The sequence below is a fragment of the Sorex fumeus genome, unplaced genomic scaffold (assembly GCF_029834395.1).
Source record: "Sorex fumeus unplaced genomic scaffold, SorFum_2.1 ptg000014l, whole genome shotgun sequence".
Classification (NCBI taxonomy): domain Eukaryota; kingdom Metazoa; phylum Chordata; class Mammalia; order Eulipotyphla; family Soricidae; genus Sorex; species Sorex fumeus.
Window position 1 is genome coordinate 23,112,665 of NW_026606071.1, and position 25,860 is coordinate 23,138,524.

Here is a 25,860-nt window from a genome sequence, read left to right on the forward strand (position 1 = left end):
ATAATTCTTTACCTTCTGTGGAAATTAGTACCACAATCTTTATTCCATGTGAAGAAACAGTGCAATAAGAATCTCACACAAGTTAACAGAGTTACTCCAGGGGTGGTGGAGCTCAGTTGTGTACTCAAGTAGTCTGACACAGACTGTGCTTTAGTAGCCCTTGCTGTTAGACTGAAATACTAGTGGATGTTAGAGATGAAGTCAATAGTGGAACGAAGAGATAACATCACTTCCATTCAAAACATGACTCCAGACAAAACCAGTAAGTGTCCACTTTTATTTTCTACATTTGGGAGATCTGCATTATCCTTAGTTGTGTCTCTCATGATAGACTACTATACATTCTCTTGTAATAGTAATTGTGTTTCTCTTTGCTTCCCACATGGATTATAAGAAGTATGATGAAAATTTGTGCCTAATCTTTTATTTCTGAGGCATCAAAGAAAGGGGGAAGAATTTGACTCAAGTGTTTTCCAGAGCAGTAATACCTCCGATGAGCAGCTTTGCCAAATCAGCAGGATCACTTTTGTCTGCAAAACTGGGGAATTTGAGAGAGGAATTGGGGAAACAAAAATGAGTCTAGTGGTTTTTCTAAGATTTATATTGGATAGAAAACTGAGGAATATTTATCAAGTCATCAGGTAAAAAAAATTTACAAAATACTATTGGAAATCCCTGATTTATGCTAAAGTATAGAATATGAAATTGTTATTTCTAAAGCATGGTCTTTTGTCGGTCAGGTGCCAGATGAAGAATTGGCTTATGTTTAAGAGTGGGGACAAATCAAAGATATAAATCTTGAAACACAAAATCATACTCCCTGTGATACATGCTTATGGTATGAATAGAAAGCTAATGGCTCACACTAATTAGGAAAAAAAACAATCAGAAATAACAAGTGCTGGCAAGGATATAGAGAAAAACTGATGCAACCACTATAGAAAACAGTATAGAAGACCCTACAACTCTACTTTTGGGTATCTATTCCAAATGAAATGAAATTATCATGAAGAACCATCTGCTCTCCTTGTTCATTGCCTCATTAGTCACAGTGGCCAATACATTGAATTCAATACACTGAAGATCATGTGTTCATCTACAGATGAAGGGGTAAATGGTTATATATATAACTATATGTCACATTCATAAAATGTCATATTTATAAAAGTATATTACATTTATTTACAGTTGTTATAGACAATGGAGTGTCATTCAGCCACAAAAAGCCAGAAACCCTGACATTTGCAACCACATAGACCTTGAGGTCATAGTGCTAAGTTGAAGTAAGTCAGTCAGAAAAATACAGAATCTCCATGATCTCACTTATCTGTGGAACCTAAAAAAATCAAAACTTAGAAATAGAGAATTGATTTTCTCAGCAGTTTTCAGGAGCTGAGGGATGAGAGAAACAGGGAGCTGTTAGTCAAAGGGTATAAACTTCCCATGGTACAATGAATGAGTTTTTAAAATCTAATGTACAGCCTGATGATTATAGTCACCAGTGTTGCATTAGAAATTTAAAACTTGCTTAGAGAATAGATTTTAAATATTCTTAACACACACGGAGAGTAAGTTTGTGAGGTGATAGAGGTGATAACTTTGTGTGTAGTTGGTACTGTAATACATATTTACATCAGATCATTTTATACAATATTCACTGTCACTGTCCTCCCGTTGTTCATCGATTTGTTTGAGTGGGCCCAGTAACGTCTCCATTGGAGACTTTGTTGTTACTGTGTTTGGCATATCGAATACATCACGGGTAGCTTGCCAGGCTCTGCCGGGTGGGCGAGATATTCTCGAAAGCTTGCCAGGCTCTCTGAGAGGGGCGGAGGAATCGAACTCAGGTCAGCCATGTTGGCTATGTGCAAGGCAAATGCCCTACCACTGTGCTGTCGCTCCAGCCCTTAGTGCCGTAGGTAGCGCGTCAGTCTCATTTTATACAATTGAAAATTATACAGTGTTAATGTTGATTATATCTCAATAAAAATAATTAAATGCTTACCTGAATTTAAAGAAAAGATAATGCAGATATTTCCACTCAGGAATAAATTTCCTTCTCCAAACTCTTGCTCTCTGATACACAAATTCAAATTCTTGACTCTGACAAGTGTTCACTGAGACAGTAAATGAGTCAAGTTTCTCTTGTTAGGTTACTGAACAGGCCCTCCCTCCCTGCTCCTTTGGCATGATTGAACATCTAATTTGGGTAAGATCAATTACGAAAGCTATGGTGTGACTTTGTACAGAAAAGAAATTTGTAAGTTATAAAGCAGCAGAACAATGTCATTTGTATTATAATCTTCTCTTCTTAAGACCAAGCAAAGTTCTAAGCCACAAAAAAAAAAGTGAAACCAAATAAAAGCCTCAAAGAACACTCATTGGTATAGCTGACTTGATTTTGATTTGATATTTGGCAGTAGATTGAAATCCTGCTCAAAGTGAATCTACAAAAGAATTGAAGAGCCTGTCTTTCAGTGGTTTTGGCAAATAACTGATTAATTGAGAATCAGAAGTTAATTTTCCAAGTCCAGCTAAATGTAAAAAGGAAAGGAAATAGCAAAACTAAAGCATAATGTTGAGCTATAACATCTAGTTATGCCTTTATACAATAGCATGTTATAAAGTATTAATGTGGGTTCCATAAAAACTCAACCAGTTTGACTTTTAGTTATGCTTATGCTCATCATTTTATCGAAATTTATCAAATAACTTTGTATTATTCTTCAAGGGTTTTATAGTAGATAGCCCACATAAGAAGCAAAGTACTCAACAAACAGAAGCAGAATAAAGATATGTTGTTGAAGCAAGCCAGAGAGAGAATTAATAGTAAGAAAATAAAACAAGAGAAAGCCACTGAAAGACTTTGTGTTCACAGCAAAAGTGACCAAGATAAACAAGGAGGAGCTTGAAGACAAATAAAGGTGTCCTTGGTAGCTGTTAAAAATAAGACTATTTAAAATACACCTAAGAGATGGGAATGGCAGAAAAGATTAACGTCACATAGAAATAAGTTATGCAAAAGAACCACTGTAATGAAAAGAAAGGTAAAACAGAAAAGATGAGTGAAAAAGTATAGGTAAGGCAAAAATTATTAAATCCTTGAAAGTGACATAGAAGCACCTAAGGGTGGTTTTAGCAGAGAACAAGAAATCTTATGGGACTCTGAGGAAGTGAGGCAATTGTGGGGTGTGTTGCTCTAGGTAAAGCTTTGTTCAGCCTCACCTCTCTGAAGAAAAGGGATGTTCGCCTGTGCAGTAACTACCCCTTACTCTCACCTTCATTTATCCCTACAACAAACACTCATTTAGTCCACCTCTGTGCTGAGGATACAAAGATCAACAAGACTAAGTAAATGGTAGATGGCATTTATCGATCTCATTGATCTTATTTCACAGGTAGAGAAGTTTGCTGCTTCAGTTGGTTTATTTGACTCTCAAATGATCTTTCTTTCCTACTTAAATAATAATTTTTTATCCTTTCTTACTTGCCACATGTTCTCTCTAGAGACCAATGCTGTTGCCTAATTTTTAAGTTAATTACTATTTATATTGAATAAAAATTGGGGTTGGGATTGGGTGTTCTTATTTTTATTTCACTAGAATTTTCCTCATAAGGCAGAAAATTAAAAGCAGAGATTAAAATAAAATATATTGATAATGGGTTAGTCAGAGTTTTTGAATGCTCAAATAGAATATATTCTAAATGATGATATATATTTATGTGTATGTATACATATATATGTTAGAAATGTTTATATATAAAATATATTTCCTGATGTGTGTACATAACACATATATTAGAAAATGTGTTTGTCATTCAGTTTAGTAGAAACACCGTTATATATAATACAGAATGTATTTTATAATTTGTAAAATAGAGTAAAAGATGAAGTATCATGAGAATGACATTTGGTGTAACAAATTCATCACTCATTGCGTTTGTTGGATATAGTTTGAATCCAAGAAAGAAAACTAAATATGACTTAATATTTTGACTTTCATCTTATAAAAGAAAGATTTTTACTTTCATTTCATAGTAGACAGCAATATTTGACAAAAAAAAGTAGACACCTAGAAGGTAATGCCTATCCTCATAATCAAAGTATTTGTTGTTTATTCATTTACTCTTTCATTTATTTTAAGATATTTTCACTTTAAAGTAGATAGTGTTTAGAGACAGAGTAGAAGAGATTATGCAAATGTATGAATCTTAACGAGAAGCTCATTATTGAACATTTTGATATGAATTTCAGGAAATGATAAAAGGCCCTGCGATTTATGGAGCTTAAAATAAAAACACCAGCTCCTAGAGAACTTAGAAATTTCCAGTAAAAGGACTAAGATACAAATGACAGCAGATGATCTATAAGCCAGATTACCTTATGCCCTGTGGTAATGAATAGGAAACCCTGCACAGAGATAAACTTGGAATGATGATCAATATTTGGAATACTGAGATAGGCAGGAAGGTAATTAGGCCCACTATGGACATAGTACAGATAGCATATTTAGATATTATGAGGAATTTTTTTCTAGGCTTAATGGATTTACAATGATATCTATTAAAGGATATAAGACATTTTGCCTCTAGGGAAACTGCTTAAAAAATATATGTATACAAAAATTTTCTCTAAGTGTAACCTAAAATAAAAAGACAGAGTGAGGTATGTTGGAGAATAAAATGATGTTATGACTTCCTACTTGGAATTTATAATAATTTTCCATTCAGAGAGTTCTAAGGCTATTAATTTCACATCACAACTCCCCATGAAGCAAGTAAAGCATTTCTATTGTATTTGCTCAAGTTCATTGCTCATAATATGGTGAGGGCAAATTGATAATGAAAGCAAGTTATCTTGACAAATTCCTGGCCTTCTCGAGTTTTATGTTGTGACCCCTGGATAGCAGCATTGCAATTATTTTGATCCCTAATTTACAATTGGGTACAGTCCCTTTATTTTAGAGAGGGAAGGACTCTAAATTAATATTTACTAAATACCTTGAGGGTTATTAATGTTATTGAAATGTGCATATTAATATACTGTTGTTACTTTAGCATAAGTATTTGTTCATTAAAAAGCTATTGGTAATAGAAAAATTTGCCAGGTATCTAAAAGCTAATACCTCCTCCAAAACAATTTCTTATGTTTAATAAGAATGTATCAGAAGCAATTTCATCAATAATGGAAGATCCAATTACCAGTCTTCTGGATTAAGGCATTCTTTTATTGCAAGATTTTAATTGTAGAATGGGAAGTTCAAACATTGCCAATGAAATCTCAGACTAATTAAATGATTATAGCCTAAGGAGATGGGTAACCAAGACTCCACTGTTCAACTTCCCAGGAATAGGCTTACAATTGATGAACAGATGGATATATCTACCTTAATTCAAACAAAATATAAATGATAAGGACTGTTTAAAATAAAATGAGATCAACTTGTGAATAAAAGAAAAGGCTAATGTTTCTTTATGAATCCCTTTTCAGCTTTTTATAAGGAGGAATGGTTCTATTAGAGATTATAATGGTGGATTGAACCACATAAATTGTGCTAACTTTGCATTTATTCAAACGTATAGAAGAGGCACAAATCCATGGTGACAATTTTCATACTGATGCTGTGTAAGCATGTACTATGTGCCAGGCTCTCTCCCATACTTATCCTCATTTTATATGTAAGAAAACCAAGACACAGGGAGATTAATATTAAGTGGAAGAGAGTTGAAGGTGCATTAGTCTATTCAAGAGCTTCTTTTAATACCTCCACCTCAATCAACTACTCTCTGGGTTTCTAGAATTTTTCACCGAGCAAAGTATCTTCTTGTAAGGAAGCAATAGCAGTTCATAGCCATAGGAAGCAATAGCAGCTTTAGCAATTCATAGCCATAAGACAGAGGCAGAAGTGACAAAAGCAGAGAAAATAAGGTCCATATCCAAACAATTCTTCAGGGAGAACTTTGTTTTTTATTGTTTGTCAAAATCAACATTTCTACCTCCCAGGTTTGCCAATTTGCCAATGTTTGGAGCAACTGCTTTGTAGTGGCCCTTCTCCCCCTAGGCAAGAACCCTCTACTGCCTTGTCACAATTTCATGCCCAAAAGAAATGGTAACTTGAATCCTTTCAGTCTTGGAGGTGGTGAAACAATACCCACTCTTTTTATGCCAGTATTTTCTTGGTAGAAGAGAGTAGTACATATGTGGCAAATTTGAGGGCAGAATCTTGACATTTTTCTTGACACTGTATGTGACAGTATTCCAGGATCAAGTCAAGGCAACCTTTCATGTAGGCTCTCTTTGAACATACTGTAACACCTTTTAAAAATTATTTCAGTGATACCTATTTATAAGGTCTAAAAATAAATTGGGGCCAGAGAGATTGTAAAGCAGGCAAGGCATTTCCTTTGCATGTTGCATACCTGGGTTAGATTCCTGACACCCCATATGGTAACCCAAACTCTGGTAGGAATGATTTCTGAACACAGAACAAGGAGTAAACCCAAAGCACAGTTGAATGTGGCCCAATGCCCCAGGGGATAAAAAATAAATAAAGGGAGTGTTTAATACATGACACTCGAAGAATAATTTTTATTATCACCTTGGAAATGTTTTTCATCCTATAACATCCTCTTTTAGCGTCCTTGAGAGTCAATGAATCAATTGTTTCAAGAAGTTTGTGTATGTCAAGCTCATCTTTCTTATCACTGTATCACTGTATCACTGTCATCCCATTTTTCATTGATTTACTTGAACGGGTGCCAGTAACTTCTCCATATGTCCCAGTCCTGAGATATTAGCAGCCTCTCCTTACTTGTCTTTCCCAATGCTGCCATATTGGAGGCTCTTTCAGGGTCAGAGGAATGAGACCCATTATTACTGTTTTTGGCATATCAAATACGTCATGGATAGCTTGTCAGGCTCTGCCGTGTAGGCAGGATACTCTTGGTAGCTTGCCAGGCTCTCTGAGAGGTGTATGTGAATATATATATATATATATATATATATATATATATATAAAATAATTCCTCCGCCCCTCTTGGAGAGTCTGGCAAGCTACAGAGAGTATCTCACCTGCACGGAAAAGCCTGGCAAGCTACCCGTGACCTATTCGATATGCCAAACACAGTAACAATTGTCACACAATTTGTTGTGAGACGTTACTGGTGCCTGCTCGAGCAAATTGATAACAATGAGAGTGCAGTGATACAGTGGTACTTACTTTCTATTATCCCTCCAGAGAACCCTCTACTATCTTCATCAAAAACCCAGAAAATATGATTTGTGTAAGTGATTAGTTTAGCAGCGAATCTTGAATTTTCAGATTCTAAAAGCTACAATTCTAGGCCAGAGGGATAGTACAGGGTAATGATGTTTGGCTTGCAGAGAGCTGATCCCAGTTTAGTCCCCAGAACCACATACAGTCCCCATGCACCACTAGGAGACAACTCTGAGCACAGATCCAGGAGTAAGCATTGAGCACCACCAAGTGCAGTCCCAAAACAAAATAAAATATAAAATAAAAACTTCAGTCCCTAAGCAATGTCATCCTCATCTATAATTGTTGAGAGTAAGGGTCTGTAGGGACTGGGGATTAAGCATAAGACTCTGTTCGGTATTACATACATTTTTACATGGTAAAGTTACATTATTATTAGCATTTTTTGGCATTTAATTCTAATATTCATTAGTTCATATAATAATTCTTTTCTTTGTCCTTTTTGGGTCACACCCGGCAATGCACAGGGGTTACTATTGGATTTGCTCTCAGAAATTACTCCTGGCAGTGCTTAGGGGACCATATAGGATGCTGGAAATCGAACCCGGGTTGGCCACATACAAGGCAAATGCCCTACCTGTTGTACTATCGCTCCAGCCCCTCACATAATAGTTCTTACCAGAGCATTAAGCCTAATCTTCTGCCAGAAGCCCTGGGACATACGAAAACGAACTGGGGGGTTCTAGTCATGGTGCTGTCACTTTTCACTGCAGTCATATCAGTGTTTTTCTTAAGTTCTAAGAAGTCGGTAATTTTGCAGTTTTTCTCTCTAACATCCTCTTCTATTGTGTCCTACTTTCTCCCCAGGGACACATAAAAAATTTTCTAACTGTTAAGACTTCCAGATAAGCACATTTATGACCTAGAACTTTACCACCCTTTGGGCTTAGTTTTACTTGTACTCAATCCTATAAAGCTAGATTGTTGTTTTGGCCAACCTTGCATGATGCCTTTTACTTGTGACTTTTGTTTATGTTAAAGGAGTTCATTGCACACTCTTTAAATCCTGCAAAAGAGTTGACTCCTTTGTGTTCAGTTTGCTTTGAATTTGTAACCATATATATTTTTTTCTCAGATATGTCTTTTTGTGGACTTTTAGGTTAGCTTTTTTTTTTATAGCAAGCCTTTATCTTGGATGATTTATGTACTTTCATGTCCCCTGGAATTTATTGCAAAGGTTGATGTGCACACTCGCAGTTTGGGCTCTAATAGAATCTTCTGAATGGCAATTAATAAATAAAATATGGCTACTATTGTTGACCAAGGATCTAGGCTTTCTCAGATAGTTTTCATGCTTCCATCAAACTTTCTTTTAGATATCTCTAGGGGTTAAAGGTATAAAATATTGTTTATAAACTCCAAAGCGTTTGCTATTGTTCCAGTAACTCAAGTCTCTATGTTGTCTTATGCTTTCTTGTCAAAAAATGATCTTATTAATTTCTGTTCCTTCAATTTACCATCCTTCCTGGGAATATAAAAAATATGCCTTTTTCTGGATTTAGTAGCAATGAATATTTGATATTTATGACTTGCAAGTAGACCTGAAATGTGTCCTTGAAATGTTTTATAATTTGTTTTGCATAGTCTATCTCTGTTGCAGTTACTGAAGGCACACTGGCACCTATAAAAATGCATTGTTTATCATCATCTTCATGTATTTTGTGAAAAATGAAAAATTGTGTCCTACATGTTAATGATGAGGCTCTATCCATAAAACAGCATCCATTTTTTTTTTAAGTTTATCTGCTTGAGCAGACTTGGGGATCAGGTAGACCAGTATTCTTAAAGTTAGAGAAAGTACAGTGCATTTTATGTAATTTTATCATAATTAAGTAGAGGGGAAAAGGCAAGTACATCTTTAAGCATTAGAGAGTGAAAAAAAATGGAGTTAGGCATCTTGAGGACAATTTTCAGTACTTACTGATACATAGTATGTTACTATTGACTGGCTATTTCACTATTCTGCCTGTCTGCCTGTCTCCTAACTTGAAAAATGGAACTAACATGGTTGTGGTAATATAGTCATAATTATAATAATGTTAATGTAGAGAAGCACTTTGAGCAGGACTAAGCACTCCATGCATTGTGAGCTGTTACCACTATTGTTGTTTGCTTTATTATTTTTAGCATACCTAGAGTACATAGAAGGTCATATATGTGCTGTTATTTAACTTTGTATATGCCTATATGAATTGGATCTTTGTTGTACTACTTTTGTATTCCTTGTGTTTCCTAATAATTTGTTCAACAGCTAGAGGTCGAATTTGTATGGTGACTACAGCAAAAGCAAAAATGATAGTTAGAAAAGATAGTGTAGATATTGAACCCAAGTGTGTTAATGCTTAAAGTGAAAACCCCACATTCATGGTATTTAATCTGTACTCAATCTGTATCTATTGAAAAAAAGTAAAGTATTTTATTTCCAGAAATGCAAGTGTAACCTCTCCTTGACAATAATCTCCTTCTTTGCTGAAGAGTATCAGGAGCTTTGACCCTTTTGAAAAAGAAGTCTGATAGAATTCCTTTGGACTTTGAAATAATCCTTGTGCTGCTGGTATTTATCTAGTCTAATCCTATTACAGACAAATGGGAGCCTGGCTGTGGGTGGGAAAGGGGGCAAGGCCTGGGTGCAAGGGGGCAGCTATAGGACAAGAAGATAGCACTAATGAAAAATATTATCTACCGGAAAACAAATGATTAAAGTTCACTCAGGTTTTATTATTTTCTTTTATGTATTTTATATTATATTAAATAGTTGCTCATTTTCTAGATGCCCAAATGAAAATTCATTTAATATAACATACACTGAACAAGTTATTTTCTTTCTTTTTTATGTGTTGGCTAAATACATTAAATTCATTCCACACTGATAGCTGCACAAGTAAGGCAAAGTCTCAGAAAACATAATCACATAATGCTTTTTGTTTCCATGCAAAAAAGTTGCAAAATAATAATGAAAACAATGGTGATGATAATGAGCTCTGAGAGTACCTAGGAGAGAGACTGTTAGAAAAACACTGACTGTTAGGAGCCTTCTGTGCCTGTGTGTTTGTGCCTGTAATTGTTTCTCTATAGGTGTATATAGACGCATTTTCATATATATAATCTCTTCAATTGATTTACCTCTCAAATTCACATAATTTGCATATACATGCACATACTTATTTCTATACATGGCACATTATCATTTAAAAATAAATTTATACAAAATAAAACTAAGGCTCACAGAAGTTAATCGCTTGTTTAAAGGTGCAAAAATTGGCAGAACTAGGATCTCAACCTAAGCCCCATCCATTTAAGTTATCTTTTTTAGATGTCAAAAGAGAAGTATGGTAGAAGTGACAAGGTTTTGTTTTGTTTTTTTCTTTTTTTGGGTCACACCCAGCATTGCATAGGGGTCACACCTGGCGTTGCACAGGGCTTACTCCTGAATCATACACTCAGGAATTACTCCTGGTAGTGCTCGGGGGACCACATGGGATGCTGGGAATTGAACCCGGGTCGTCCACGTGCAAGGCAAACGCCCTACCCTCTGTGCTATTGCCCCAGCCCCAGAAGGGACAAAGTTTTCCACCACATCACTCCGCCTCAGTAGTTCGAAGGGGGTAATGCTTGGTCCTTTGTTTTCCAGTGTCTCCAGGCAAAGATTTTGGTCCAACTCTGGGTTTGAAAAAGTCCAGTTCCTTGGAGAGCCTACAGACAGCAGTGGCCGAAGTTAGGAAGAATGAACTTCCCTTCCACAGACCCCGGCCACACATGGTTCGTGGCCGAGGCTGCAACGAGAGCTTCAGAGCAGCCATTGACAAATCTTACGATGGGCCCGAAGAATTAGAAGCTGGTAGGCAATTATCATGTTTCCTTAAACGGTTCTTCATCTTGGTCATATCCGCGACTCATGGGCAAGAGTATGTGATTAACTACACAGAAAAATGGTTTAAGGATCACAATTATATTTTTGATATTAAAAGTAATTCATTTTCCTGATATGTTTTGCCCTTTGGCTTAATGAACATGGAATTGGATAACACAATCTGCAATTTATTTTACACTGCAAACACTTAAGAAATGTTCTCCTTCACTTTCCTACAAGGACCAACTGTCATCTACCCTGAGGATAGGCACACTAAGTATGCGTGTCTGGACATTCTTATTCCAGTCATTAGAAGCAGTATCAACCTGAGGACTGACTGCATTAATTGGGTACAAAGCAGGGGTTATGTTTGTACTCCAAACCTCTCCTGGAAGCAAACTTGCCTTGTTTGTTTCCCAGCATGGGGGCTTTCTGAGCTGATCAAGGTTAACAAGCCAGCTCTCAGCGAGATTAGTGTTTTACCACATATCAACCTTTTAGCCTAGTCTAAGCAACCATCCCACACCCCCACCTTGAGCCCTCAGCTACATTACATCTTCTCCAAGTAACCAGTTTTAGACAGTTGTCTCTTCAAACAGTACAAGTGAGCCACATGGTAGGGTAGAATTCCCCAATCCCTTTTATTCATTCTCTATTTTGCATTTTCGCCATTCTTGCTATAATAACAATAAGTGCCCCTGACCATGTGTATTGATCTTGTGTTCTGTACAGACAGTCTGTCTGATAAGAGCTCTCAGTCCGGCCAAGGAGCTCTGAACTATGAATCAGCCCCTCCAGGGACCTCTGAGCTAGAGGACAGGGACAATAAAGCCCGGAAAGCCAAAAAAGTGAAAGAGAAGGAGAAGAAGAAGGAGAAGAGCAAACTGAAAGCCAAGCAGAAAAAGCAGAAAGAGGAAAACGAAGATCCAGAAAAGAAGACAAAGCTGAAGGGATTTGGCGCCATGCTGAGGTAGGGCGCTGCTCTGAAGGCAGAGTTGGTTTGGTGTTGTCCTTTACTTTCTCCTGATGAGATCACTCATTCTTGTGCGTTCAGAAACAAACATGTGAATGGTTTACATGGTGTTTCCTTTGCTAAAGAAACAGAAAGGCCTTGTGGGTTGACTCTTAGAGCTCAAGGGGCTGACAGGAAGCTGTCTGAAGTCTGTTTTCACAGGAAGGCCAGCAAGTGGTAGCAATAGAAGGAAAGCCTGCTGCCCTGGGTACCAAAGCATTTGTTTCTTTTTTTCTTCACAGTTTTAATTTTTTTTATTAGTGAAACACCATGAGATACAGTTATAGGCTTATAAATTTTTGTGCTTGGGTTTCAGTTATACAATGATCAAGTACCCATCCCTCCACCAGTGCCCATCCTCCACCACCACGGGTCCCAGCATTCCCCCCACCCCCCATCCCCCCATCCCACCCTGCCTCTGTGGCAGGGCATTCCCCCTTGTTCTCTCTCTCTTCTTTTGGGTATTGTGTTTTGCAAGAGAGGCACTGAGTGGCAATCATGTTTGGTCTATAGACTACTTGCAGCATGCTTCTCCCACCCTGGGAGGATCCTCACAACACCCTTTATTTGGTAAAGCATTTATTTCTTACATGACAGAAGGAGTATATGAAGCAAGGAAAGTCCTAAGCCATTGTCTCAAAATACCCACTGTTTTTGGTTTGTTTGGGGGGGGGGGGCACGCCAGCTAGTCCTCAGGGCTTATTCCTGGCTCAGAGCTCAGAAACCACTCCTATGGAACTTGGAGGACCATATCAGGCACCTGAGATTGAACCCAGTTGGCCATATGCAAAGCAAATGCACTACCCACTCTACTCTCTCTCTGGCACCAAATACCCACTTTGAATTAGAGAGCACAGGATAAATAGATCCCACTCCCTACCTCTTCTGATTCTGGGCCTGTCTATGACCAAGTCAGTGGTCAGGTATAATTGGCCCCTATAGAAATGCTGTGGCATAGGTAAGGTATCATTAAGTCTGGAGTCAGACTATGCTCCACTGAATCTATCACCCTCCACACTTGAGCTGCTGGGTGTCACACTCAGGACTTAACTTCCCTGTGTCTTACTTTGCTGATGTTCAAAAATGAAGTTATCAATCCCGTTCTCCTAACCCAGTGGGATAATGAACTCAATACGTCTGTGTAGTCAATCCCTTGACTTAACAAGTCTCACAGGGTACAGTCTAAAAACAAACAAAAAACCAAACAGACAAAAAACTTCTCCATTATTGTCTTCATTCACCTTTTAATATGCTCTGTAGATACTTTAAAGTTGTCCCCAGTTTGATGACATCTCAGTTCTCCAGCTCATCAACTGATCCCTTCTGGGTATTAAAGCCACCTCCTTCTAAGGGCAAAGTCATCAAGTTTAATATTAGTCTGAGCTTTCTCTTCCCAGCCTCTCCATCTTCAACCCCAAGAACAGACCTACAGTGTGGTGGAAAAAAGGAGTTCGGCATTCTCCCATTTTTCACTCTTTGAAACCCAAAAGAGGGAAGGGCATTTTGAAAATTGGGATGCAGTTTTCCTTAATTGGCATGAGGGTGTCATGGAATCCTTTTTGTAGACCATTTTGATGGAGTTTTGAGGGATCTTCTTCCAGTACCTATCACTAATATGTGGCATTAATGTTTCTACTGAGTTTTGAAAATCCTGAGAGCCACATTATGTTGCCTTCTGATCTTTGTTGCTACCTTACTGTGTATCTTTGAGAGGATTGTTTTGTGTCTGTCGCTTTTATTCTGACTGACTTTACTCAGCATGATATCCTCTGCTTCCATCTATGGAAATTTGCATGATTTTGTTCTTTCTTAGAGCTGCATGGTATTCTATTCTGTGTATCTAACACAACTGCTTCATCTGTAGTTGGGCATTTGAGTTGTTTCCATATCTTGGTTATTGTATAAATGCAACAATGAACATAGATGTGCATATATCCTTTCTAATAATTGTTTTTGTGTTGGGGGTAGCTGTTCAAGAAGTAGTATTATTGGACCATATTGAAGAAGAACTACCGATAATTCTTAGCCAACTGGGCTAATGGCCCAATGCAAGAACCTAAAAATGAGGTATTACTCACGTCCTATAGTGCTGATTATAGTTATCAGACTAAATAGTCTCATGTAGGGCTGCTGAGGGGGTAACAGCATGAATTGTGTTTAGCCTAATCTTCTATCATGTCTGCTTGGTTTTCTGGAATTACTGTTCTCTTGTGCCTCCATGGAGCAATAGCACAGTGGGCAGGATGTTTGCCTTGCATGCAGCCAACCTGGATTCAGTCTCTCCATCCCTCTCGGAGAGCCTGGCAAGCTACCAAGAGTATCTGGCCTGCATGGCAGAGCCTGGCAAGCTCTCTGTGGCATATTTGATATGCCAAAAACAGTAACAAAAGTCTCATAATGGAGATGTTACTGGTGCCCACTCGAGCAAATTGATGAACAACAGTGTTACAGTAGTGCCCCTCCATGTAACACAAGTACAGACTGTTCTCACTACTCCCTTTTTACCACACTTGCCATAGAAATTACTCCAAAGCCTCACATCCTCAGTCTTCTCCAAGGCAGAGGCAAATACCACCTCTGTGACCCCTCAACTCTGGAATCGCACACTAAACTTTCCCAAGAACACTGTAATGTTCTCTTAAGAATGGTCAGTAATGGTTGCAAATCACCAACCAAACATATTTTTGTAAATAGGATCACTCTTTCATACAATTCCTTTCCATTTCTCATAAATGACTTTCATGTAACCCCCTCACTTAACTGTGGGAAGAGGAGGAAAGTATAACTTTCTACTACACCATTTATTCCTATAATTTTTTTATAAAGAAAAATTTTCTCTTGATCTCTACTCTGATTTTCTAAGGACTGAAGGTGAAAGATGAGAGTAATAACTCATGGGCTAATTTGGGATCACTTATAACTCCCTAGGAGATATCTTTCTTAGGAGATGTATTTGGAAGTATTTGTGATTGAATGTTAAGTTTTCAAGAGAGAGAAAAAACACACACATATTTGGATATTTGACAGTGTGAATATATATGTGTATACATAATGTATTATAAATGATATATATGCTTAATAATATTATAAAAGGCCTTTGACATTCCAAAGAGATATATTTAGGGACACAAATAATAATGGCATCTGTGGACAAGTCTCTCAATAGAAAGGGGTTTGATTTTTGTGGTCTCTATAGACTCTGTCTTTATATTTGGCATTTTGAGTTTCAAATGTGCTCTTACACTGGGAAATTATTATAATTGCCAGAATTTATGGACTGTGAGTTAAGCATGCTGATAATAATGCCTTGTGCAATTGCAATGTTTTTAAATGAGCATCACCCTTGAAGTTATGAAGTATAGAGGTTAAAAGTTTAAACTCTGTCTTGTGGACATTTACGTTCAATCTTGACTCCTCTTCTTTACATTTTCTCACTGATGTTGAACAAGTTTATATCTTTGTCTTGATTTTCTCATCTGAAAAGTGGGACTAATAGTGGAGTTTGTTTTATCATGAGAATTTTAGTGCTTTAATTATGTGTCATATGCTTAAAACCATGCCTGGCAATTTATAAACATTCAAGGTGAATGACGAGGTCAGCAGAGTGATGAGTCTCTAACAATGTCCATGTCCAAGTTCTGGTTCCTGGTTCCTGTGAATATGTCTGCTGTGTGGCAAAGGAGAGTTTAGGTTTCTGATCAGCTGACTTTTTAAGAGAAGGTGAGCACTGCACCTCCTGCTGAGTCCAGAGTAAGCTCAAGGATCTTTAAAATGAAAATGTGTCCATGAAAGGAAAGTCCAGAAAAATTTGGTGTTGAGGGCTTTGAGATGAGGGTATAAGGCCACAATCCAAGCAATGTGGGTGGTCTCTGGATGATAGAAAAGGGCAAGGATAGCCTTGCCCTTTAGATAGCCTCCATAAAGGAAAACAGCCTATAAACCCCTTTATTTTAGCCTATTCTGTGGTGTAAGCCACTAACTCTGTGGTAATAGGTTACAACATCAAGAGAAAACTAATATTATTTTATGATGATGATGAATACTTCTACAATAACATAGTAATTTTAAGGTAAAAAGATTCCTCTTTGTTATTAAAAATATATAGATGTCACTAAAATAGTGTATATGTATAAAACTGTTCGGGCTTGACAGATCCCAGTTTAGGAATATTACCAAATGAAGCCCTAACTTGATATTTTAGGTCAGATGATTTGTCCTAATGGGTTTACATGCCACTGACCATGCTTCATAACTTATTCCTCCTTTTGGGTCCAATTTATGATTTATTTTCCTGTGGTAGAAATCATGGGGCCCAGGTAGTTTAGACAACTAACTTTGTTTTCTTTTACTGTGTTAGCAAAATTAAGATATGATAGGTGATGTTTGATTTTTATCTTTGGTGTAAAAATAGCAACTGTTTTTCAAGGCGTTTTGCATGTAAGTTTGTGAGCATATTGGAGTTGCTGCTACATGCACATTTTCAACTGCAAGGAACACAAAAGCTGTCACCATTAGTCAACAGATTTTGCTTTAATTTTCGTCTGTTGCTCAGATGCTATTGACTTAGTTTCTTTCTTATTTAAAAAGAATTGATTGCTTTAAGGTTCTCAAGGAGGAGTTAGATGTGTGATTTAAATATGTATTTCCCCTTGATTTGCATTTCTTACTCTCCTGAGCATAGTGCTTTAATGTGCATTGTACAGTTCTACCATGTATAATGGCACCTGGCCAAGGACATCGGTGGGGATTGAAATTCTGCCTCCTTCTCACTAAACCACGTTTCATGACAGTGGGGATGTGTTAGCAGTAGATCTCTCTTGCAAAAAAGCAAGTCTCCTGTTTGTTTCTGCTATTAGCTGGTCAATTTATGTGATGATATGTAGTAAAAAAGCTGAACTCATTGGTTATTCTACCTACTCCCAATCCTTTTGGAAAATTTAGGGTTAATCTCATTACTTCACATATTCTTTATTTTCAGTAGAATTACAGTATAATAGGTTTTGCTGGTCATATAATTACCCCTGTCTGAGTTAACTGTAACTCAGGCCTTGGGTTATTGTTGGGAAATTTGAATCCTAAAAATCTACCAACTTTTCAGCTTTCTATTTAAAAAGACTTGTAGTGGGGTGGTCAGAGTGCTTAGTTTTGTCTATTAAATGATATCTTTGGAAATTATACTCATTTGGGCACTAATCTGCAGGAAAATGAACAGAGGCAACAATTCCAGTAGACAAGCCTTCTTCCTAGGGTCCAGCAGGCAGATTTTTGGCACTGCTGATAAATGTCCTTTGTCTGAGAAAATTTTGCCCTCTTTAGAATAAATAACCCAGAAGTAAGTTTCTGATATTTTAATCATTAACTGCTTTTATAGACCCATGCATTCTTTGGGGGAGGAGAGAGCTGCTTTTTAAACACTGTAAAGGGGACCTGGGCTTCTCTCAATAATTCTTGGACAAGTTGGCCTGTGGTTCAAAGCAAGGGTCTGAGGATGTAGTTCTGCTAGGTCAAGAACCATCTAGACCACCTGTATGGTGCTTAGGGTACCAGCAGGGAAACTTGTGCTTGAGAGAGCTCTAGGGGACCCTCATGAGTGCATTCTGGGTGCTGGGGATCAAACTGGGGTCAAGTGCATTGATTTGAGCTCCTATATTTACTCCCCAAGCCTTGATCCCATTTCCTTTAAAATGAATTCTGCCACATGCTTGTGTTTAAACTATGTTGCTTTGTTGTAGCTTCTTGACATTATATGATACTCATTTAAAAAGTCTTTGAATATTCAATTTGTTCCAGGCTCTGAGTATAAAGACTTGATATTGACCAAGTACCACTTTTTCTCTATGTGATTTGGTACCAAAAGGGGTAACTTTTGGTCCCTAGCAACTTCATTTTTAATGGAAAACAAAGAACAAAGTACAAAACCTGCCACTGGACACCTCATCTCTGTCTTATGAAGTTTGTCTGTTCATCTCATTTGATTAGTAACACATATCAAATGTCTGATCTTTGCCAACTTCATGCAGACTAATATATTTTTTTTAACTCAGTGTTTTCTACCAATGGCTCACTGAGCATCAAACATAGTGCTCAGGGCTAGGCAAGCCAAAGTGAAGTATCCACTTTTGCATCATTTGTGTGTGTGTGTGTGTGTGTGTGTGTGTGTGTGTGTGTGTGTCTTAATGGAGGAATAATGATTCAAGACTTTTCTGGGGAGGAGTCTAAAACAAAAACAAGAACAAATTTTATAACTATGTAAATGCTTGCAATGATGAATTTCTGGAGGAGTGGTGATATGTTTACCTAGCATACCTCTGGGAGAAAGTGGTGCATTTCAACTCAAGGGAGTCAACAGTCCATTTTTTTATAGTGCTGAACAAGACATCCAGGCAATCTCTTGGGTAGAATTTACATTCCAGAGAGGAGAGAAAAGAATAAACAACTAACTTAAAGGAATTATTTCAGACTATACTGGGGGTTAGAAAGACAGTCACATCTGAAGGGATGGTATCATCTCACCCTCCATTAACTCTCTCAGCAACCTATAGAGTGCGAGTATGTGTCTGCCCAATGATACGGAATTGCCAGTAGATACCTTATCAGAACTTTGCACACTGTGGTTCCCATGCCAAATCACTTAATGCCTGCTTATTTTGTTATGTAGCATGTGAATATGGGAAGGTTATTTTTAAACCAACTTCAAATAAAGCTGTAACAAAAAGCTAGCCCAAATTGTATGTTTTAGTATACAAAACCCTATTATACCTGAAGGAAACGTTCTGAAGCCACTTGGTTTAAACTGTGAAATTGGTTTGCAGCTGTCTGTATCCATCCCAATTCCACCTAGTCCATTAGTTGGATTGTCTTAATTGTTTCTCAGCTAATGTAGGTGGAACTCAGAGATACAATGTTTCAGTTTCTACAAAGAAAAATCTATATCACAATCCATATTACAATGGCATTTTTGAAATCTAGGGTCATCAAGTCTTTCTTTCTAAGGTTTGGAATTACTAAAGCCTATGTATTCTATTTATTTTATGATAATACATAATAATATATAAAATATATTTGCTTTATACTAATAAATAATAATATATATGTAGATTATGTAAAATACAAATAAGATAAGGTAAAGGTAAAGGCCCTCCCATTGATCGTCGATTTGCTCGAGCGGGCCCAGTAACGTCTCCATTGGAGACTTTGTTGTTACTGTGTCTGGCATATCGAATACTCTTGGTAGCTTGCCGGGCTCTCCGAGAGGGGCGGAGGAATCGAACTCGGGTCGGCCATGTTGGCCGCTTGTAAGGCGAACACCCTACCGCTGAGCTATCGCTCCAGATTATGTAAAATACAAATAAGATATATATATGAATTTTTTGCTTTGTTTTTGGCCAACATCCAGTTGTGATCAAGGCTTATTCCTGGCTCTAACCTCAGGGATCACTCCTAGCTAGATTTGGGAACCATATGCAATGCTGGGGATCAAACTTGGATTTGCCACACTTAAGACAAGTTTCCTATCCACTATACTATTGCTTCAGTCCAGACAGGCTATAAATTTTATCAAAACTAGAGCTACTCTATATATTAGCATTCTGCTATGAATTGTTTTTTTTTTAAAAAAAGGGGGTCAGAGAGGTTGTACATGAGTTAAGGTGCTTACCTGATGGGCAGTTGACTCCAGTTTGAACCCTGACACTGGTTCCATCCTATAGGGTCCCCTGAGCACCATCAAGAGTGACTCTTGAGCACAAAGCCCAGAATAGTCCCTGAACACTGTACTGATTTGGCAAAATACACAGTAAAAAAATCAGGACTGCTACTATAGCTACTGTCATTGTAACTACTATTATTGCTACTGCTACTACTACTACTACTACTGCTGCTGCTACTACTACTACTACTACTTGTGTATTCACAAGATGTGTGGTGTGGACTCTCTCTAGCCACTAGTGTTCTGTCATGAGCCGCTTCCCCACCCTGACCTGAAACTGCTCCAAAAAGATGCATGAAGGAGGGAATGGGTCCGCCAAGCTGGTTGGTGATCAGTTGCCATTTATTCCATTCTCCTGCGTGCCTATTCCAATTTCACTGAGTGCCCCATTCCAGTATTACCCTCCACTCAATCCCTTCTCCTACTTTCCCCCATGCTAGTCTCCTGTGCCCAGTCTCGCAGCCTTAGTCAAGAGCCCAACTTCCAAGGGTGAAGATAGCAACTACACATAGGTCAGATGGCACAATCAACATATGTAAAGCCCTTCCTTTCCTTCTGGGAAGCCTTCTAAGACAAAGATCTCCTCCTGCTAGGAGATTGCTAGCTCAAGTGTAGAATTTGATCTAAGGACCTACTTCTTCTTTCCTTAGTCCATAAACAATCATCTTAGATTTACTTCATAATAATCTTTCTAGTTCATTTTGTATGGACACAGTAAGAGATATACTAAGCTTATAGGGTTGCTCTCCTGGGGACATCTCACTGTAGATCCCAGACTCCAGTCCTCAGGCCAGATTAGTCCTTCCTAACTCTAACAGGGTCCTTGTCCAGTTACTTCTCTTTGAGTCATGACAGAATTCGTCCATGACCATGCTCTTAAATTTTTATAAGTTTTGTGGCACTTGGCCTGTCCACTTTCGATGCCAGGGTAGCTTACAGCTTTCCCTGGGTCCATCCAGTCCATTCATCAGGACCCTACTTTTGGGGTGCTAAACACTAGGGTAATTGAGACTAAGTCAAGTAAATATGACAGATGCCCAGGAGTAAATATTATTCAGAGTCAGTTAACTCCCAAGTTACAAAAGCATAGCATTAATCGTCTTCCTTTGTTTATACATGAAGGACATTGCTCTAACATAAACTATGCAATGGACATAAGGGAAATAGAAAAGCAATATTTCACTTACAGATGCAAAAATTCAGAGTCCTTAGAAGGATCTGACATTACAAGTCACAGGGTCTGATTTGGGGATATAGGAGATGAACAGATAGGGGAAGCAGAGCACAGAGGAGAAGTTAAAGATAAACATAGAGGAATGGGAGTGCATAGGAGCACTGTGATGGGTGTAACCCAATAAACCTAAGCTCCCTGCAGCAAGGGAGGAAGGATAAACCAATGTTACCCTACACAACTACTGCTGCTGCTGCTGCTTTCTCTCTCTCTCTCTCTCACACACACACACACACACACACTCTTCTTTCTCTGGCTCTGTCTCATTCATTCTCTGCCACCAACAGATACCACTACCCAAGCAATGCTTTGATCCTGTTTTAAAATATGCCCTTTGGGGTCGGAGTGGTAGTACAGTAAGTAGGACATTTTCCTTGTATGCAGCTGACCTGGATTTGATCCTTGGCATACCATATCATCTCCGAAGCCCTGCCAGGAGTGATCCTTGAGCACAGAGCAGGAGTAACTCCTAAGCACGACTGAGTGTGACCCCCCCCAAACCAAAAATTAACAAACAAAATCTATTCCCTGCACTCTCAGAGCCTCAATCTATGCGCCAGTAGATGGTGGCTAATAATATACTCTCCCCAGGCCATTGTGAAGTTCAAGTTAAATAAATTATGTATACAAAACTATGAGAACAATGGTTGCCTTGGGATGCACTTGTCTCCCCCACCACCACCCTAGATAAACAATCATCAGATTACTATTTCCAGTAATCAGATTACTATTTTCAGTTTTTCCTCTAATTGCTATTTTGTATTTTGGGTGAACATGCTTTAAAAAAAATTCTATAGCTTGGATAATTTTGTATATTAAAATTTAAAAATGGGTAAAATCATTTAGTCATGTTTATTTTATTTTATGAACTTTGTACTACCTCTTTCTATTTTTAATGCTTATATTTTCACCTAGTAGAAGGCACAATTTTCTAGTGCTTGATACAAATAGAAAACAGACTCAATAAAGGAGAAACACTTTTTTCTTTTGTTTCCTTCACAAATTTCAGGTCAGAGTATATAGATGGGCTTTGGATGTGATGTTCTTTAATAGATGAATCATAGTCATTTCAATGAGCTGCCTTGGAAGTTGTTTTATAATACATTACCCATAAAGGTACATTTTGACTTGATTTTTAAATTAGGTTCAATAGAGCCTGAATACTTAAACCTCCAGAGAGCATGACATCTGTCATACATTTCTCCTCTTTACCTTGATCCCATAATGGCCGTTAGAGGTTCCATGTACAATAAACGTAACGTGGCCATGCCTGTCATTACCCCTTTCGAGATAGTGGCTGTAAAATGTCTGGGTATTCTTCAACTTTATGGTAGGAAGGGGTAACCTAGCTAATGTATCCAGGCCAATTTTAGCAGTCATTTCCCTGAAGGCAAAAGGCTAACCACAGGCTAGAGTTAATGTGCTTAGCTTCATGAAGTAGAGACCAGTTTGAAACATGAAAATTCAGATAAGAAATGAAATCCAAAGCAAGCTGAAGTTTTTAATTCAGTCTCAAGATGGATGTAGAATTGCATGGAAAATAGAAAGCCTTGAAGGTCACAATGAGAAACGTAGATACTGAAACTAAGAGAAGTGTAGGACTGTGACAAAACAAATTGGCAAGTAAATAAGCAAATGAATGAATGACTTTGCATGTCAAAGGCTGTCAGTGGTACAGCACCCTCCCTGCTCCACAGCTGCCCCTGATAGCAGAGAGACAGAAATAGAAGCTGAAATTGAAATTGAGTTTGGCCTGTTTTTTTTTTGTCTCTTTGGTAACTGAATTTTCTCATCTCGAAGTCCATCTTAAATTATTTACTTTCTCTTTTGCAATTTGAGCCATGAATATTTTGTTTCCTCATTTTGTTAATTTGCCATTTTCCTTTGTGCTAAGTGCCCTAGCAATTTTAATTTTTCATTCAAGTTGGGAAGAGCAATGACCCTTTTTTTCCTCCCATTATTACTATCATGGGTCTGGGCTTAGAATGTTCCTTTTTATGACCAGCAGAGTTAAGGCCATAATGGAAATGCAAAGTGGAGAGTGTAATATACAGATATTGACTTCCATTAAAACCAGTGGTGTGATAGCTGATACTATTTATGTATTTATGTATTGTATATCCCAGCTTTGGTTCATTGGCAACTAAGCACCAGAGAGGAAAATTAGCACTGTAATATGAATGGACTGTGAATAGGAGAATCTAAAGGCGTGTGTGAGAGCCCTTATGTGAATAGGCCAAGCTATGGGAGTAAATGCAAGTGTGGTTAACTACAAAAGTGGAGACGAAATTTGGATGAAACAAACATAGAGTTGTTCGGTTGATGTTTATTTTTTAACTAAGAGAAGACCCAGAGACAGATGGGCCACTCCTCTGATGGGCTGAGTGCGAAGACAAATGAGCTGCCGTGGTGCCCAGCATGCAGAGTTGGTTTGGTGACTTTAATAATTTTATTTTTCAGCTGTCAAGCCTGTCTGCAAATGTTTGTTTATCATTCTGTCTGTTTTTGAGTTTGTGTTCATGGCGGGGTGAGGGGCTTGGATGGAGTTAATTAGTATAAAAATGTTCAGGGAGCTTGTTTTCAGAATCATTTAAAAATCTGATTGCTGTGCATTTGCCTTCCCCTCCTACCCTATGTAATCCTGATTACTCTCGGTAGCTGTGTTTATGACTGTCCAAAGCAAGATGATTTCCTTAGACTTATTACAATAAAAAATGATCACATAGAGTGTCAACCAGAAGGCTTATTTGTTTAATTAGGGTTCTCTTCTCCTCTTAATATGCGTGCACAATTCCCATTAACGTTAATGGGAATTACGAAAGAGCACTGAAGGAGAATAGATCCCTTTATCTCATTACTTTTCTTCGATAATGAGCTTTAGATTTGTTAACAGATCAGAACAAAAGTCCAGTGGAAAAAAAAAAAAAGATTGGCTTAACTTTAAAGGACATTGACACGCTAAAATAGAACTTTCACTGGCACCAAAGAGGGAGATACACATTAATAAATTAACTTCATTAGTATTTAAGGTGAAATATAGTCATTTAAGTGCTGAATTAATAAAATGCAAAAGATTCCCTAATGGACCTATTTGCATACTTATACTAAATTACTAATAAAACATATTAACAACAGTTTTATTCATATATGTAAACACTTATAAGTTCTTAGATGGGACTCTATTTGCCTAATGCTTTGTACCATGTCCACCACAATGTCATGTCCTTCTAGGGTGCTTGCTTAATACTATTAGATAATGACATGTATAGATTTAATAATTTGCTTCAGGGGGAAATGGAGCTGGTTCTTTGTTTAGCACCTTTTATCTGAGAACTTCAGTGTAATTTACTGACATTCATCTTAAGGATGCATGGGAGATAAATATGGCAAATAGTAGCATCACTTTGCAGAAAATAAAGAATGAGACATTGAAAAGTGAAACAGCCTACCTAGAGCCAGACTTTGTACTGATAATAATATCGAACTCCTCTCAATTATTGCTGGTGTTGTATTAACAGCATCTCAAAATGCACTGAATATCAATCATAATTCTATGTGTGCTGGCCTATACCTTTTAAAGCCCATACTTCTTTATTTTTGCCATCCATTGGATTTTCCTGTCCTAAGTCAACAAATAAGAAACAATTTATTTGCTTTTGGTTCACAACAAAGGAGGAAGACTTGAATCTTTGAGATCACACAGAACAAGAAAGAGGCTTCCCAGAACAATTAGAAACATAGAGATACACAAATTGAGAGAGAGATAAGCAGTATACAAATGTTAGTGGATTGCACATCTAGGACTGTTATCTCGACCATAGTAAATAAGATCCACTAGAATTTTGGAGGCAGTCCAGTTTTGCTTCCCCAGCTAGCTACTGATCATTTCTGCACAGTGACCCCTATCAGCCTTAGCTTCAACATGTGTAAAATCGACTTTATTTTACAACGACTTAAGTCACAATCTCATCCTGACTTTCTAATTTTGTTTGCGGTCCTGCCAGGAATCCCATGATATTTGGGAGGCCTCCCTCTTCTCATTCCTACCTTCTCATCAGTCAGCAATAGTGTTCATACTTGCAAAATACTGTCCTTACATCTGAGACATCCTTTCCAGTTTCACTGTCGTATTATCATCATGGTGTTTGTATATGTGTATAGTGTCTGTGTGTATTTGTATTAGATTCTTGGAATAGAATCTTAACTGACTTGTTTGTTTCTTCTTTTCATTCTAGTTCACCCTAGGCAGAACAATTATAAGCCTTCAGGTATGCATATTATGCAGCCATCAGATAGTTAACAACTACTCTCTAGACTGACCTGTGGCAGAGCATACTAGCAGGGGACAGTTCCTTTGGAGTCATGCTACTTTAGTTCAAATCCCACTTTATCTCTCTCTTGGTGCCTTCACAAATTTCTTAGCCATTCTGACTTTCCCTTCTTCTAATAAATTGGAATAATAATATCAACTACCTAGTAGAATTGTTTTAAGAGTAAATGAGAGGATATAAAGAGCTCTCAAAAAATCCCTGGCGTCATCTACAGAGCCTGCTAAGATTATAAATCACACAACCTTATTATCAGCATTATTATTTAGTAGGTCTAGAGTGGGACTGGAAATCTTTGATAATTCTGATGCAGCCAGTCTCAAGAACATTTGTTTAGGAACTATTAAGCCATACAATTCTATTCAGACTATTTAGATTGACTTTCAATTCATTGGGTTTTTTTATCCCAATTTTTAAAATTTTTGTTGTTGTTGTTCTTGTTTTCTTTTTGGGT

The 25,860-nt window shown here is 37.6% G+C and overlaps 1 protein-coding gene across 2 annotated transcripts in view; it reads left to right on the forward strand.

Moving 5' to 3' along the window:
- The window catches only part of PARD3B (par-3 family cell polarity regulator beta), a 1,231,823-nt gene that overhangs the window by 852,692 nt on the left and 353,271 nt on the right, over positions 1 to 25,860 (forward strand). For both annotated transcript variants that reach the window (XM_056111836.1, XM_056111837.1), the window contains 2 exons: positions 10,909 to 11,115; positions 11,860 to 12,097. In XM_056111836.1, coding sequence (XP_055967811.1) covers positions 10,909 to 11,115; positions 11,860 to 12,097 — 445 coding nt within the window. The remainder of the gene's footprint in view (positions 1 to 10,908; positions 11,116 to 11,859; positions 12,098 to 25,860) is intronic.